Source organism: Streptopelia decaocto (genome assembly GCF_964273445.1).
Source record: "Streptopelia decaocto genome assembly, chromosome: 9".
In the NCBI taxonomy this organism is placed as follows: Eukaryota; Metazoa; Chordata; class Aves; order Columbiformes; family Columbidae; genus Streptopelia; species Streptopelia decaocto.
Genome location: NC_138664.1, coordinates 10,372,410 through 10,390,434, shown reverse-complemented (window position 1 = coordinate 10,390,434; position 18,025 = coordinate 10,372,410). Strand labels below are relative to the sequence as shown.

Sequence of the window (18,025 nt, the reverse complement as noted above, 5' to 3'; positions counted from 1 at the left end):
CTACAAGATCAAGCACTTAAAAATCAGACAATGCCAACGTTGCTGGGGCAGCCCAGACTCAGCCTGCTGGGCTTGTTCCTGCAGCACTGTCCCTAATGAGAGAGGCAGCACTTCTTACTGAGCCACTGCATCGTATGTTGTATCCTCGTGGGTCAATATGTCATATTGATTGCACTCAGCTCAAGCCCTGCCCTGAAAACAGAATTACTGATTCCCCCAACAATCTTTTCTTTGCTGCTCGTCACTAGAATATCTGGGGGCTTCACAAATTACTTTTCAGAGCAACTGAAATTATCTGTCTCTTACAGGTGGGGAGGTGAGCTACAGAGAGGCTCATCCAAAATGTGTACTAATGGGGTCTCATTTGGAATAGTTTTTCCAGGTATTTAACATCTTACAGGTATTCTGGACCTTTCCATTGCATTCAAGAGTAGTTGTACTCCCAGCCTTTCTGTAAATGAGGCCCCACATTTTGAAATCACAGCCATGTCTATATAAAAAGGGGACTATATAAAATGAGGGTGATGAAGCTAATGGTGACTGACAGTCAAATGCTCTTAGCATGGCACAAGAAAGCAGCAACTTTTTTGGGTCTCAGTGACTTCTGAAAGTACTATCTGAAATTCTGCAGAAATAAAGCCTGATCTTAGACCTACTCCTGCTGTTTAGCTAGAAACTGACTGCCATTCCCTGCTACGGTCATTTCTCAGTTCAATGCCATACTTTTACATCTGCACGTCACAAAGTGCCAGACCTTCACAACCAGCATGACAAGCAGGGAGTTAAGAAGCAATTTGAGGAAAGATTATTTATTCTGTTAGTTTGCACATACGGTGATGGGGCCACATGTCTTCCTGAGAGCTCAGAGGAGAGTTTAGGGCCTGAACCACAGCCCTCTGGAGAAAGAGCCCTTTGTCTGGGGCACAGAAGGTCCACACTAACCAGGGGACCTAAGGGAAGGCAAGGCTCCAAAACAGAGTGACAGCCAGATTTCGTTTTAGTCCAAGCAGGCCTGGTTTTGTGTGGCCTTAAAAACTTTCTTTGTTTGGAAAGGATTTTGCTCCAAAGCTTTGTGATTATAAAAGCTTATGAGAAAGCTCTACTTGTGAGCAGCCGAGCTGCTGCACTGCCTGGCAAAGACCTGGCAGCCGGCACCGGCATTTAGAAATCTCTGTACATGTTGTTCAGGGGAAGGATTCCTGCCTCACTTTAAGATTCCTCTTCTAATGCAACTTTCTGTGCCTCATTCTCCACAAAAGCCTCCAGCCTCCCAAGAGCTGGGACTCTGACTAAGCACTGGCATCAGGGCCGAGCAAAGGCTCAGGGGGACGGTTCATCATTAATTAGAAGCCGAGGTGTCCCTCTGGCACGCAACCCTCTGCCACACAGCGTAACGCTGACCAACCACCATGGCCACCAAACACAGACCCAACAGGGCTCTGAGGCTGGGACTGGGGGTGCTGCCAGCCAGAGGCTCTTTGTTGCCTCGCAGTCCCTTGTCTGTGTCCAGCTGTAGCTCGTGTCCTCGGCCATAGCACTGGGGAGAGGAGGGCAACCCAGAGCAGGGTGGATGCTCTCTGTAAAGCAAATGGCTGCAGAGAAGAGGCAGGAAGGAGCTGCAGGAGCTGGGCTCAGCCCTGCCTGTCACCAGGGCTCTGTACACTAGTCTGAGACCCCTGGGTCCTCTACAAAGAAACAAGTGAATTTATCTTGTCTGTATTTTTACTCATTTGAGTATTCACAGAGGATGCCCCTGAAGATGGATACTCCCCACAAAATGTTAAGCAAGGTCTGTTCTCCAGCAGTGATTTAAGGCAGGGAGTCAGTGATGCCCAATCTAAGAGGAAAACAGGCACATTTGCTCTCCGTCTCGCTAAGCCAGCTGAGCCTGAGTCATGCCACAAACAACAGCTTGGTGTGCCGGGAAAAGCCGTCATGGCCAAACCTAATGTGATAGTGACCATTGTTAAGCCATGAATACAGACTGTGCAATTGACTCTCAGTTAACTCAGAGCACAGCACGGCCAGTCAGCCCCTGCTGAATCACCAGCGAGATGTCATGCAACAAGGAGCTCACTCACGGGTCACTGTCCGTGACGGCAGCAAGCACAGTCCTCCTGATTGTTCCCTGTCTTTTCGGAGACATCAGTCTCTTCAAGCAGTGAGTGTCTTATGGCTGCGCTGACCCTGCTTTCCACGAAAGAGAAGTGTTCCTGGGGTCAGCCTGTTGTACCTGTACTAAATGATTTAACAGACAAGCTCTGGAGAACTGTATAGCTGCAGTTTAAGACCTTTACCAACACTGGCTCTTTGCTGAGCGATTCTGCTAGATGCTGCTGATCTGCAGCACAGGTGGGGGACAGAAATCTGTGCTTGCTCCTCAACTGTTTCAGCACAAAGCCTGGTGTTGGCTTCAGTTCAGTGGGACTGGGCTAAACTGGAGTGGGAACTGCTCGTGAACAGCTGGTTGAGGTGTGGGAATGTGTTCCCTTCTGCTGACTTTTGGTACAGGGTGGTCACCTGGAATAGGCTGCACAGAGAGGTTGTGGAGTCTCCTTCTCTGGAGACATTTAAAACCCTCCTGTACACGTTCCTGTGCAGTCTACTCTAGGTGAACCTGCTTTAGCAGGTGGGTTGGACTGGATGTTCTCCAGAGGTCCCTTCCAACCCCAACCATTCTGTGATTCTGTGACTCTGTGACCGGCAACAGAAGCCGGAGCTGGGTCAGTAACATCTTCAACGACCAAGAGCGCACCAGAGTCCATCTGCCAGACGTGAGGTCATCTCCTGCCTTCTTGTGCATGACTTTGTCAGGTTAGATCATGGAGGGAAAAGCTGAAGCTGAGGGACTGTCAGTTAGGGGATTCTTGCGTTTTTCTGCAGCTGAACCAGGAGCTACCTCATCCCTGGGAATAACGCGGCATCTCTGCCAAACTGGCAGAGCCCAGGAGCACGCTCCTCCAATGCCCAGGGCAAAAGTGCCTCACTGTGATCTGCTGCAGCTTCCAGGCTGGGCCCCTGCTGAAGGCAGCTGCAGGTACCTCCAAAATCGACTAAGGGAAAAATAAGCAGTGGAAGTTTCCACTCCTGACCACAGGTGCAGAGTTTGTGCCTGGCGTGCTCGGAAATGACACATGGGGAACTGCAGTGCTTACTCGTGGGCTCTTTCCCTTCCTGCCACCCTCTTTCTTCCCATTCTTAACATTTCCCTGCAGCTGAAGCTTTCAGACCCACTGAATACCAGACTTGTGCCAATCTCTGTAAGTCTCCAGGCAGTTCACACCAAGCATCATTTACACTGCTTTTTGCATGGTGAGTACGTTTTAAAATCTCCAGACCAAGTCTGCTGCCCTTTCTTTACAAGCTCAGCTCTCTACATCCAACAGTTTTCATTTAATTGCTGCAAGTGTAATGAAGGATTTGAGATTTCTGAGCAGAAGGGGTCTTTTGCGCACTTCCAGCAGCACTTTCAGTTCCACACCAGTGCAGGCGTGACATGCTCATATTGTCTCAGCTTAACAAAAGTACCATCCTTGTGAAAAGGTAAAGCAGAATCTGGGCTACATCCATCAAAGACCAGTGTTTAGCAAGGAAATCTATTTATTTGTGTGCAACTCTATCCACAGAGAAGTTTTAACTGACTCGTGTCCTCTGCTCTTCAAGAATATCCCATCCAAGATTTAGACTGAGATTCCCTACAGCTAAACTGGGCTCCCTCTTTTCAACAGGCAAACTCCTGTTTGTGCACTGAAACAGCAACAGCCTTTCCTGTCTTCTTCAGAAATCCCACAAACTCACTGGCTTTCTGCATTCCCCGGCACTGTGCTCAGGAGAGTGGGCAAAAGCAACCCCCAGCAAGATCTGGCAGGGCTTGGCAAGGCATTTCACAGCATGATTTTAAACTGTGGATGGCAGCAAGCCTCCCAAATGGAAAATGTTTAGCTGATATATATCGCCACAGCTGCAATTTCAAAACAGAAGGCGGCCAGTTGTGTACATTGGCCTCCTCGATGAAGCCTGTTCTAACATCGGCCAAAGTATGTTGTGTGTCAACACCCTCACCAGATTCCCAGCCAAAAGGAGGGTGGGAGGCAAGCTACAAACAGGGAACTTTTCATTTATAAAAGCCCTTCCTTTCACCAAAAGAGCCTTATAAAAAGTAGCCTCTATCTAGGTCTCCATTTAATTAGTGGCATGAAAAACAGGGGAGCTGTAAACTTGCCAGCATGCCAAAAGGATGAAGTTACCCTTTCAAGGCAGAATTCGGGCATATCATTCTCCTAACGAGAAATGAAAGGCTTAGGAACAGGTCTCACATCCTTTGTTGATTAATGCAGCAGTGCAGACATATGCAGCTATTGCACACTTCACTTCTCGAAGTAACAGACTTTCACATAATAATAATTATTCCTACTATGCCGTCCATCTCTGAGCACACAGGCTTTTATTCGCCTCCCTGGGAATAGGTATGCACTTGTAGTTATTGAGCCACCCTCTGGAAAACACACCAAGCCTGCCAGGGTTATCCATTTTCAGTCGAAAATTCACATTATTTCTGATTAATCAAGTTAAAAAACAAACGCTAAACCTCCTCTTAGACTGGAGAAACTCACTGCTCTGGAGTGTGGTACTGAGCACAGGGTGCAAACTTCCAGGGTACCATCTCTTTGATGCGTGGTGCTTAATATCACTTTTCTCCTCGATACGCACTGCAACTTCTTGCAAAACAAACATCACTCGGCTTCTCTATCTACCCCCACCCTGGTCCATGTGAGTGTTTTGGGGCAGGACAGTCCTTGTTTTGTTGTTTTGAATGAAGTTTAACACAATGATGCTCTGAACTCAGCTGGGGTCTTATTATACAAATAAACACTAAGTGACTGGAGTGAAAGAATAAGCAACAATGACAACAATGACTAAACAATCTCCATTTATTGAAACTAAATGGAGATGTGGGAATGCAGGCAAGTTGATATTTTTGTGTGTTCACATTCATATGGAAATTAATGTTTTTCCCTTACAACATCTTAGGTTTGCATGGGAAGATTTAATAAGATTTCTTAGGCCAATAAAGTCATGTTTAAATTAGAAGGTAAGTCAAAGTGCAGTTCCTCAGGAGCATCCTAGCCCATAAAGATGCTGAAATGGATAGCAAGTAAGCAGATACTAAGGAGAACTTCCAAATTATGTGCAGTGATGATGAACCTAACATGCCCTTGCACACAGTCAGAGCTCAGATGGATGCACAGCTTCTCTGCAACACCAGCCTGCCTGTTGGATTCTGGATCTAACCAGATGCTGTGCAGGATGCTAAAGATGTAGAGTTTCATAAATTCTGCAGAATAAATCGTTTATCTTAGGAACTGTTTGGGTAGAAGGAACTTTGCACTGGAAGTACGGGAGTACTAGAAGAAAGAAAATGGTAAAGCAGGAAGAATATCAAGAGGAAAAGGTTGAGTGGCAGGAAGACCCCACAAGAAGAAAGTGTACAAGACAGTAGCGTTCCTCCTTACACACTGGACCATTCACAGTTACAGGTAATTTCTCCTGGTTGCCAAAGAGCTCAATCTCAGGGCCTTTCATCTGTTCTGGGAACTCATTTTGGAGTCTGCAGACTTGAGGGTGATGAGAAAGGCAATCCTACCTTCTTACCCGGGGAGCGGATTAAAATGAAACGGTTTTTCTTTTTTAGTAGCGCACGCAGTTCCTGGCACTTGTCATAACTTTCCAGTTCCACTGTTTCTATGCACTTCTGTTCATCCTGCAGAGGGAATGAAACATTGTTATGAATAGGAGGCATCAAAATCAATCACATAACATCAAACCGTGCATGTGTTCCCCTCGCATGTGTCTAAAAGCTCTTTCGCCTTAAAAATAACCTGCGTGCAGACAGCAAGCCCCCATAAATCAGGCTGGCATCTCACTAAGGAAACACCCTAAGTCTTCAAACTACAGGCCAGAATCATAGAGAAGTTTGGGTTAGAAAGAACCTTCCCAGCTCCCCCAGTGCCACCCCTGCCATGAGCAGGAACATCTTCACCAGCTCAGGTTGCTCAGAGCCCCGTCCAGCCTGGCCTGGGATGTCTCCAGGGATGGGGCATCCACCACCTCTCTGGGCAACTTGGGCCAGGCTCTCAGTGTAAAAAATTTCTTCCTCATGTCCAGCTTTACTTTAAAACCATCACCTCTTGTCCTGTCCTAACACGCCCTTCTAAAAAGTCTGTCCCCATCCTTCTTATTGGCCCGTTTGAAGCACTGAAAGGCCACAATAAGGTCTCCCCGGAGCCTTCTCTTCTCCAGGTTGAACACCCCAACTCTCTCAGCCTGAATAATAACACATGGTGGACAGTAACACCAGCCTCTGCCACCTCTGTTGGCCTCATCCAGGCATCTGCAGCCAGAAACAAGGTGGGAAGGTCTTTGCTTATCATCCTGCCCCAGCCACAGGCTGAGAATGTGCTGTCAGTCCTGGCATGGGAAGGAGGAATAATATGATGCATGTTTATAGACCTTCCTGGCACGATCTCAGAGCACTCCCCAGGCTTCCCCTTCACTTGGTGACACTGCCTCCTCCCCATGATGCACACAGGAGATGTTATTCTGCTTTTTCACAGGGAAGATGATATAAACATCACGATGGTCCAAGCAGCTCCCCAGGAAGCCCAAGACAGTGCAGAGATAAGATGCGAGTGCTGCCATCATGTCAAGCCTCAGCAAGGTCAACAGGAGCCACGTGCAACAGGGACACACTCCTCTTGCAGCCACGCTCTGGGCTGTCAAAAGGCTTTGGATTGGAAATATCATCCCATACATCCAGCAAAACTGTCAGGGCCAGCGTCTCAGCGGGGAATATTTATCTCTGGAGCATCTCCACTGGTGGCTGCCGGCCGCAATCTTGGCTCGTTTCTCCCAGTAACATAACTAAAATTCCACATGTGGTGCGTGGCTCAGTTCAGCTGCAGAGCACCATCCCTAATAGGAATCACAGTGTAACGCTGGGCAGATAATATTCTTTGTGTCTCAGTAGCCCAGAAGAGCCCAAAGCTCCCTTTTGCTAAGCATTACACAAATAAACAGTGAGAATGCAGAGCAGTTCTTGCCGGTAAAACGCTACAGTCAGCATGCCTCATGTACCTCTCTATTCCCATCATAAATTAAAATCACCGGCCATGACCATCCCCAGCTCAGGCTCCGCTCCATCCCAAGGCAGCTCCTTGTACCCGTATGAGTTTGTATTTAGCAATTCCTGTAGCAGAGAGGGCGTGTGGGATGAGGAAACATGTCGTAGCCAGGAAGCTGCTGCGTGGCTGGAGGCAGGGAATGGCGAGTTCAGAGGGAAGTGGGCTGCAGGGAATTTCCTCCCTTTACCACTTGACATTTAAGTCACTGCACAGAGCTCAGGCTGTATTTCGGTTTATTTTAACCCTCCTGTATGGGGATGGGGGCCCAGCAGAGCCGACGCCAGTAGGCAGAGCAAGTTCTGAGCCACTGAGGGATGTCTGGATCTAATTTACGTTTATTATTTTAATGACATTACTGTTTATTTCATTTAACGCTGAGTAGGTGAATGTGACCGGAGAACTGGGAAAATGTATATGAGCAGGAGGAGATTAATTCTGCTCAAACCTAAAACCGAGCAGATAAAATCCTGCTGACGTTCTGAGCCTTTTGAAGGCACAAGGCTCCTGCTGCAATCCTGGTATTGCAATGTCACTGCGAAAGGATGGGGATGGAAATAATAACCCCTCGGCAGCCAGCAGATGACAAAGGAGGGTGAGGTCAGGAATACATGCCTTGGGGATGGGTGATCTCATCCTGGCCTTGGGTGGACGGCCGCCCACATCACAGCCCTGCCGCACGGCCGGCGCGGTCACCAGCTCCAACATTAACGTTTGCTGGGCTGAAGATCATCTACATCTTCAGGGCTCGGCAGCGCCCTGACCAGAGACCAGCACAAAGCCTCCTGCTCACCCTCCCTGCTCTCAAGAGCAGCTCTGTCCCCAGCAAAACCCAGTGGCTCCATGTCACCCACCTTGTCCACACCGTCCTTCCTTGTCTCTTGGAGGGGAACCTTCCCTCTGAACCTGTGCAAGCTGCCCTCAACCTTCCGCAAACCACGAAGCACAGATCTGGGGGACAAGAAGGACTTGGCAAGGTGCAGAGCTGTAGTTTTGCCTTCCAGCTGCCCCTCTCCTCCCTGGGAGGCTTTGTGGACTCTAGCCTGGCCAGGGAACAAGGACAGCGAGGACAGGGACACGCAGGACCCTGCCTCCCAGGGCCACCCGCTTGACTGTACAGGCTATAGCTCCTTCACCTCAAAGACCTGAACTTCTCAAGTAAGTTCTTGTCTTCAGGGAGGGTGGGGAAGAAAGCAGCCAGAGAAATATGAAAACTCCATGTCTGAGGGCAAAGGAAAAGCATTGGACTTCAGGGAGCATCAGAATGGGGCTTTTGTTTCTGTTTTACCCTTGGCACATGGCCATCCCCTCTCTGTGAGCCTGCTTAGGTCACAGAGATTCTTTACATTTGTCCTGTACCATTGAAAGACCAAAGACCCAACCCTGCCGTGGGTCTTTGGGTCCCTTCAGCCTCCTGGGACCTGGAGGATACTCAGCATCATGCAGAGATAAAGTCACTTCCAGGGCCCTGACCAACACATGGGTGTCAGACGTGTTCTGGACAAGTCCCGCTCCATCTGGTCTCTAGTGTCCCCAAGAAGTTAAAACAATCCTTCTACACCATCCTGAGACACAACAGTTGAGCCTCACTTGGTGGTCACACCTCCCAGTGCTGCCCTTGCTGCTGACTGAGGCTGGGAATTCCCTTCAGGACACCTTTCTTTTTCCCTCTACAGATTTTAGGGCTTGTTTTTTAAATTGCTTTGGTGCTTGCAGTAAGGGACAATCAATAAGATGCTTAAAATCCTGGTACAGCACTCCCTACACTCATAATTTAATGCAGAAAACCAATTCCATCAGCTATTAGTGGAGCACACGCTGCAACTTAAACCCGAATGTGTCTGTAAGCTTGGCCCCTGAGAAGAAAATTACTAAACACCTAAACATATTCATGCAAGTGCTTAGCCAAAGAATCCCACTTGGCAAACAACTTCTATAAAGTTGATAAAAAAGGGGAAAAACGACCCACTGAAATTTGTGTTTAAATGAATGTAAAATTTCCAGCAGAGACCTCCTCACTGGCACATTCCTGGGCTGTGACCCTCAGTGTAAAATGTCTACACTGCCTGAAATGATAATTTATTTCTCCATCTGTGGATTTCAAAGCATTTTAATAAATCGCTTTTGGGTATGCACTGCTATGATTTTGCCAGGGGCAAAATGCAGATGTTAACTGCATGACTGTTAAATGCTGAATGGACCCTCTGGTCCCTAGAAGACTCTTTGTTTAGTAGGTTTTTTTTCCCTGAGATATAATACACTTAAAACCACCCCTCAAACAACAAAAAAAACCAGCTCTAACCACTAGCTTAGGGTAAAACCAAGCCCAGGACTGACACTCTCTCATTCATGACGTGATGATATTGATCTGCGTAGTCTCTCTGCATAGAATTGCCTGTTCTTCAGATCACTCTGTAGTTTTGCAAGGCTTAATTTTTACTCTGGCAAGAATACTCAGAGACAAGAAGACGAGAAACCCCATTAGAAAATAACCTGCTTGCTTGGTTCTTAGTTTACATGAAGGTCCAGATGCGGGTGCTGTAGATGGAGGCACAGCAGATAACAAGAAATCCATCTCCCTTCATTTCACATCCGTTGAAAGAAACCCGAAGCCAGGCGGGATGATTTTCACCCCCCATCTGCTCCAGGTAATCCAATCGCCATCTGCACTTTGCCTTTGGGAGGGTAGCTCTGCTTTAAACCAAACCAGAAGCTTGACAAAAAGATGCAATATGGGAAAAGACACTCCCAAGGCAGGTCAGGAGTGAATTCCAGGGGATTGGTATTAATGATGATAAATACAGTATTTGTGTTCTGCTCTGACTGTACTTTCTGGTGACACGGTACAAATGTATTGCCTGTATCTGTTGTTTACCATCCCCTCTGCTCGTTTTGCACACACAAACCTCAGCTACAAGCGCAGCCGGCTTCGTGTGATCGTGTAAGTCGGCGTATGAAACAACTGCTAAAGGCTTCACACCTCTTCGTGAAGGGCTCCAGCGCACCAGGGACTGATAAAAGCACAACGCGTCCAAGTCACTAGCTCAGTTCCTGGAAATCTGATGGGCTCAGACCAGTTCAAATCCTCAGCCTCTAAGCCTGCCCTCCCACTTGGAACTGACCTCCCTCCCATTTAACCCATGTATGCCTGACTTAGGATATATACGGAAAAATGCTTGTATTTCTGTTGCCTGAGGCTTTATCTCCTTTTTCTAGGGTCCTGATTCATCAAGCACTGAACAATCTCATTTTAAAAAAGTCTGAGGATGGCCTGGGATGCCGTGTGTGTCTCCAGGGTCACACAAATCAGAACAGGTATGTGAAGAAGGTGCAGTGGGGAAAACAGCAGCCTGAGCTCCAGAAAGAAAAGCCACCATAGCACGTGGACTGTCCTTTGACAATGGGCAAGGCCCTTCTCATCTCAAAAACTCAGTTCCCCGATTGTAAGAGGGAGATAGCAACACTGCCCCAACTCATGTTAAAGATAATTACAGTAATAAACATGAACTACCTCAATTTTGTGGCAACAGGGACCCCTCCTGAGTGTAGAAAATTGCCATTTCCTTTAGTTCCCCTGCACAATCACATGCTATCCTATTGTGCTACCAGATAATTTTGTAGCAATTTCCTCTCCTAAGACATTTGACTTCACTGTAAGCCATTTTAATAGCCTATAGATATTAACATGATCTCTTATTTACAATAATGGGACCTTGTAGCTACTGTAGCTTACAGATGCAATTTATTACAGGATGTTACCACAATCCGCAGGCTACCAGAAAACATTATGCCTGGTTGTTACAAATGCCATTTTCCTTGTTGAGATAATAAAATAATCCTTCAAATGATGGGGATTTTTCCTTCTTCTCAATGTCTGTGAAAATAAATCTTACTTTAAAAGCCTCCTTTTCCCTTGTGGTAACGAAAACCTCCATATATCTTGTTTTTAAAGGCATGCCCTTTGAAAAAAATAAAAAAGCCTACGTCATGTTTATAGATTTTGAATCTGCGAGTTCCTGAAGCTTCAGCCGGACTCAACAGGTGTCCAGGGCACTGGGAAACAATCTGCAGAGACTCAACCGTTTGCAGGACCCGGCTGCATATCCCTGTGTAAGAGAAACCCCCAGTGCCTTGTCTGCCTTCCAAGCTGCTCATCACCTGACACTGACTTCTCAGTTCATTATTCTTGCACTCTTCATGACATTTCAAAACTAAGAACAAACGCCTCCAGAAAGCTCTGGGATTCAGGAAGAGCAGGAGGGTTCAGCATATGGGAGGAGGTAATATCCTTTAGCCTAAATTGTTTATAACAAATCTTCTTTATTAGGCAATAGTATGGGGTGTTTTTAAAAAAAGAGAACCAAACTCATTGTCAGTCCTGTTGTTCCTGAAACCATCGCAGCAATGCAGCTGCTGAAACATTTCCCCATTCTTCTTCCCTTGACACACTGTGCAGCAGCTTTACATGATTTTGGTTTTATATCGCCCTGATACCCACGAATGACCCAATCCCCTCGTGTCAGACATTGTGCGGGCACGTGGTCCTTGTGCAGAGGTGGAGTGAGAAACACTTCTCCACCCTGATGTGCACACAAACCATAAACCAGCAGGGTTTAGACTTATCCACCCCTAATCTCAAACCTCTCTGGGTTGTAGCTTGCACTCTGCCGTGTGATTTCTAATTTCTGGGGCAAACTCGGCTCTTGCAGAAGCCCCTTCCAGCCCAGGAACCCAGGGCCTGACGCAGGGAAGAGCCACCTTTGCACCCAGCAGGACCAGCCCTGAACTCTCCATTCTTCTCGCATGAATACGCAGGACAGATTTGGCTTGGCTCTGATTTCTCCTTTGATTGGAAACAGCTCTAAATGAGGCCATGAACTTGAGGCACGCAATTTATCTAGTGAAGTCCAGGACAAGGCTCCCAGGGGTCCTTTGCTCAGTACTGGCTCAAGTAAAGGGAAAAGATGAGCCAAATCCAGACTGTGTCCCTGCTTAAGGAGGACAGCAAGTGCTCACAACCTCACTCTGTATCCATCAGTGGCTAAAGAAAACCCCAAAGAGTCTGGCTAGCAACAATTTGAGCTGCCTGAGGGGTGCCAAACAGCTGCGGAGCTGCCTGCCGTTCCCTCGAGAGGCAGGTGGGAAGTCAGCCTGCTCCAATCCAGCTTTTATCCTTTAAAATCCAAAAAAGTGCACAGCACATATCCTGCTTCCACCCAAAGCTTTGCTCTGTTTGCCTTCTCACAGGATGTCCTGCCCCTATGTTTTTATTTTTGCCTTTTTTTTTTTTTTTTTGGCAATGGCACTGTCAAAATATTTACTGGCTAAAATATTTATAATATATAATATACTCTAAAATGCAGCTGCTGTCTCTTTTTTACAGCATTTACTCTTCCTGGAGATAACTGGAGAAGCTCTTTTGAAAGGAATAGGCTGGAGAGAAGACTGAAAACCACCGGAATGTGTCACCAAGGACCTGATCCTGCCCCTCACTGGAAGCCCTGAGCTGTGACCATACCTCATCCTCAAAGACCACAAGCTGTGTTTTCCGTAGCTGGATGTAACGATCCTTCCACAATCCCAGGAGCCCCCCACTGCTTTTCTTAATCCAGCCGTATTTCTCTGCAGTTGGAACAGACTTGGGTTTCTCCGAGACCTCCTCCTTTGTATCCTGCAAGGACAGAAGCGAGAAGGAATTGCATCAAAAACACTTGCCATCCATTTAATGACGATCACCAGAAAGCCCAAACAAGACCTCAGCACCAGTACAAGTCCCTCCCCACCACATCACAGACTGGTTTTCCAGAGGAAAAGTCAACCAGCTCCCAGCGCAGAGCTGCCACGGGACTGGGGAGCAGCACAGAGCCTGGCCAGCCCTGGGATCACTGCTGGGACGGCACCAAGGCCACCTTGCTCCTCTGCTTCCCCAGTAGCCCAGAGACACTTCTGCAAGCTTCTCCTCTAGGTCTCTACATTGGGTCATTGCCCCCAAACCAACTCCTATGAACAAATCCACAGCATGAGGGCCAGGACTTCATCACATCTGCACTAAAATGTTCCTGGGAGGCTCCTGCGGGCTTTGCGAGCAGAGGGAAGGACCGGCAGAGAAGGCAGCACCAAAAGTGGGGTCTTTTTTTTGCCCTGCCTTTAGCTCCTTGCTGCTCGTCACCGCTCGCTCTTGCCCACCCGCAGCAGCATGGGGAGCCCCACAATCCTGCACTGGGGGGCTGCTGGCTTTCCAGGCCTGCTAAAAACCAGGAGATGCATAACTTCCCTGCTTTAAAAAAAAAACAACAAACCAAACATCAGAAATATCCAATATCAATATTCTCATCAAACAGAGACAGGAAACCTAAGACGGGGAGCGAGGGCAGCCAGGTTTATTAGCCAACTGCTTTCACCAGCAGACTCAGTTCAAAATGAGAGGTTTTGTCCCCTCCACTGCGCTGGAAGAGCCTTTGCAAAGGCAGGATCCCTGTTTGCCTCCCTCAGAGCACCCCACAATAAGCCTCTTTCCCCAGAGCAAGGCAAGGGAAATCCCCCACTGAGCCAAATCCCCTTGCACAACCACTTCACCAACCTTGTGACTTATAAGGAGAGGCCAACCCCAAATCCTCCAGCGCCCTCCCAGGAACCCCACTGTCCCCCCAGACTTGGTTTCCTCCACATCCCCGTCTGCAGTAGCAGCAATCCTGCTGCAGAAAACCAGCACATTTGCACAGACCAAGGATGCATGATGAAGGCAGAGCCCCAAATGGCCCCTGTTAGCTGCTGAATGAAACCTTTTCTCGTAGGAAAAGAAACCCAAACAAAACAAACTGGAGCAGCTGGAGCTCAGACATCACGTTTCATAACATGAGGAAATCCCATGTGTACGGAAAGGAGTCGGAGATGGACACTCCCATGTCCAGGACAGAGCGAGTGTGTATGGATGAGCTCCAAAAATTCCGAGGAGAGTCTTGCTACCAAACGTGTTTTCATGCACCAGACTCCCAATCAACACACCCTTGGACAGCAGCTGCCATTGGGGCGAGCTGCTACCTTAAAGAGGGATCTCGCACCCATAAAAAAGAGGAAAAACAGATCCAATACCCTGTGCACCTGCATTTATCCCAGTCCCAGCTGAGGTGGGAAAGAGGCTTGGCTTTGCAGGTAGGCTCAGGTGCAAAACAGGCACAAGAAACTCAAACTGCGTATCACCTAAAAGAAAATCCAGTAGAAACCTGTAATATACTTGGTGCCCTTTGCAGAAGTTCTTTCAGTCGTACCGAGCTGCATTTGAAACGGCTACAGTACAGGATGACAGAGCATGAAAAAGTTTTCCGGGAAATGAGGGGTAGTGCGTGGGTTTTTTTAAACTTGACTTTTTAGGTTGCCAGGAAGTTGTATTCAGTTGTGATCTGCGACTTCAGCAAACATCAGTTGCTGCACAAATATAGACCTGCTGGTTTCCTGATCAAGCACCCTTTTGATGTCATTTTTAGATAATTTGGCACAGACTTTAACCTCCCTCATAGCAGTTTTGCATGGATGTAGCTGTATGAAGAGTTTATTTGCGTGACTCCAGACCAAGAGCTGCCAGAATGTTCCTACTCCTTTTGGTTTTATTGCTTTGCAAATTAATTTTTCCTGCTCTTTTTCCCCACCTGGCAGAAAGGCTGTTTGAAATCACATGGCAAATATGTCTATCCGTGGCCTCTCCCGGTGCTCTGCAGAGTGAAAACTACCATTTGCTCTGGTTTTAAAATAAAAATACTCCCTGTGAAGACACAGCACTTAACGTCTACCTCAGCAAAAACAACCTGATGCAGTAACTTTTTGTTGGAGTTGAGGCTCATGCTTGCACCTCTGTGCAAGGCAGAGCTGCAAAGCTAAAGCCAAGCTTATCTGGCAGCTTGTGCTGCCTGTGATCCTGCCTGCTCCCCATGGGGTTCCCTCCACCCCAGGCAGGACATCCCGGTTGTACTGGCACCCAGGAGCATCCTCAGGGAGGATCTGTGACTCCAAGTCCCCGCTGAGCATCCCAGGAGAGGGTAGGTGGGGTGATGGAGAGCGCTGGTCCCAGCAGGTGACAGAATCACCTGAGCCTGAGCTGCCTGGTGCCTCCTCCCATCCCCAGTCCGGGACAGACATAATGGGTGCGATCCCACCTTCCGTGGGTGCTGCTGAGCTGCCCAGGCACTGGGTTGGTGGCTTTGCCCCCCCTGCACGCACACAGCCCATCGCAAGATGGGGTGCAGCTGCTGTAATCCCTCACCTGCAGGTTAAGGGTGTAAAAAAAAACAGATGATGCAACTTGACCGTTTGTTCCTGCAAAAGCAAGAAGAGTCTGAGGGATGGTACCTGACATTTTTGTGGGTTATTTTTATGCCATGAATGAGCTAGGGGAGGTTGGCCATGGAAGGGCACCAAGAGCAGGGCTTTGTGTCTGTCCTGAGCTCTCTACCTGCGATTCCACAACTAAAACCACAGCACAGCACAAAGACACAAGTTGCTGTTGTTAATTCAGGTTTATGTGGGTATTCCTCCTGCAAGAAATACTAAGATATCCATCCCAGGATGTTCTTCGGCTGTATTCATTCCTGACACTGGTGTAAATCCATGAGAAGAAACCCACTGATATCAGCCAAGTGAGGGAAGAACCGAGTTATCCTGTTGCTGGCTCACACCAAAGGCATCGCTCCCAAAAACAATCCATATGAGCCATTTTTTTCAATTTATATCATGGTGCCTTTTCTTGAAGTTTCACTCTTCCAGCCTAGTTTATGCTCATGTTTCACAGCTCAGCAGAGGTGCCAAATTAGGGAGACAGGATGGCTTTTTATTTGACAATTAGGCCATTATTTCTCATCTCCCCTGCCTGATGCAGGAACTTTTTGTTGGAGTTGAGGCTCGTGCATTTTAAGGGCCCACATACTTTTCAGATCTTCCAACAAACAAACAAACCAAACAGTTGAATCACGGTGGTGCTTTTACAAACTACATATAATGCACGGAAGTGTTCTGCCCAGTTACAGTAACTTCATTTAAAGCAAGCGGATCATTTATCTCACACTCCTCTCTAGCACGACACGGATGAGCACCTCCCAGGGGACAACCTGCATCTCCTGACCTCCACTCTTTTTTCTCCCTTTCCACATTATCTTCCAAGCCCGGCTGTCAGCACTTCCACTTCTCCCTGACCCGCAGGAGCAAAACCATCTTACGGGAAAGAAACTGCTCAGATCCACGTGAAATTTGGGGAACTATATCAGTCACCCACTCCCACAAGAGGATTCGTTTATCGTTAATGAAGAGCGGACGGTGAGCTGGTCAGCCAATGCTGGGGTGGATGTGAAGCCGCCAGCTGGAAGCAGTTTCTCTGCTGTGGATTAATTTCATGGATACCAGCAGATAATAAGAACTCTCAGCCACTACTAACTTGGGCTACTTTGTCGTCTCCCCACTGTTTTAAAAAAGCTCTCATTCTTGCCACAAAATGTTGGGAGCTGAAATAAGGGGATGTGGGCAGAGGGAGAGACAAGCCACGGCTACCAGCATGTACCGGAGCCTGAAATCCTCTGACAGCCTGCCCTGCCGGGAGCTTTCTTTGTGCACAAGCAGCAAAACCTCATTTAAGGAAAGGAAACAGGAATAATTGCGCAGCCAGATGAGGGGAGAAAACGACCAGTTGAACTTGCTAACAAATTTGTGGCATCTTAATTGATCCACATAGGGATGGATTATTGGGGTGTGAGCCCACAGATGTAAGACCTACACCTGCAGAAGCACCACTGCCCTTCTCCAAGTTAAAACCGTCCCAGGCAGAGCCGAGGAGGAGGAGGACAGACTTGGGGAAGGCTGGTAGGTATGTGGCCATGGCCAAGCTTGTGGTCTGAGCGAGGCCCAGCTCCAGTACGGAAGTACAACACCCCAGTAAGAGTCAGCAGAAGGCGGCCTGAGCAAGCGTGGCACCTCAACAAGCCCGACCCTGCCAGCGCTCGTCCTCCGGCAGCACCAACATTTTGCCCGTCAGCCTCACCCGGCCGCTTAGGAAGTTTAAAACCCAGAAGAGCTCTGCGGATGGATGCTCAGCCCCAACGCACAGATGACAACGGGGGTGGCAGCTGGGGAGGAGGGACGCCCCCAGCCTATAGAACCCCATTTCTGCCCCCCCCATCTCCCGCAGCCGGGCGGAGGGAGGCCGGGGATGTCCCAGCGCCGGCGGAGACCCAAAAATCCCCGAAGTGGCCAGTGCGGTTCTCCGCCCCGCTTCCCGGCCGGCAGCGGCAGGGACGGGCTCCTGTCCCGCCCCGGGGGTCCCGGACAATCCCATCCCGGGGCCACCCCCGCCGTCCCGTCCGCTCGGACTCACTTGCTCCATGGTGGGCCGGGGCCGGTCGCTTCTCGCCTCCCGTTCAGGGGCTCCGCCACCGTCCCGCCGCCCCGCTGGGCTCCGGCCGGGCGGACATACCGAACCGAGTCGTGCCGGGCCGGGCACCCCGAGCTCTTTTCCTCCAGCCACCAACTTCTCGAGGAGCAGCAACAGCGGCAGCGCCGGGTTTCCGGCGGCTCCGGAGCTGCGAGCGAGAAGGCGGGGATGCCCCCAGCCCCGGCCCCGCCGCCTGGCCCGGCCCCCCCGCCTGGCCCGGCCCCGGCCCCACCCGCCGCGGCCGTGGGGCTGCGAACCCCCGGGGACGGGCCGCGGAGAGGGGGGAGTGAGCCCAAGGGAGGGGGTCCGGGGGATGAACAGCGTCCATTGGGTCAAACGGCGGCTGCAGGGAGGGACATGGACCGTGGGGTGGGACAGGGTCACTGGGGCGGGACAAGGAGATTAGAATGGGAGAGGTCCCCAGGGTCAGGCAGGG

At 49.1% G+C, this 18,025-nt stretch overlaps 1 protein-coding gene across 1 annotated transcript in view; it reads right to left on the bottom strand.

Moving 5' to 3' along the window:
• PLEKHO2 (pleckstrin homology domain containing O2) overlaps positions 1–17,742 on the bottom strand; it is a 28,836-nt gene extending 11,094 nt beyond the window's left edge. The window contains exons 1-3 of the mRNA XM_082060682.1: positions 17,533–17,742; positions 12,697–12,849; positions 5,645–5,761 (exon numbers count right to left, since the gene is read on the bottom strand). Coding sequence (XP_081916808.1) covers positions 5,645–5,761; positions 12,697–12,849; positions 17,533–17,541 — 279 coding nt within the window. The 5' untranslated portion in view covers positions 17,542–17,742. The remainder of the gene's footprint in view (positions 1–5,644; positions 5,762–12,696; positions 12,850–17,532) is intronic.
• Between the last annotated feature and the right edge of the window lie 283 nt (positions 17,743–18,025).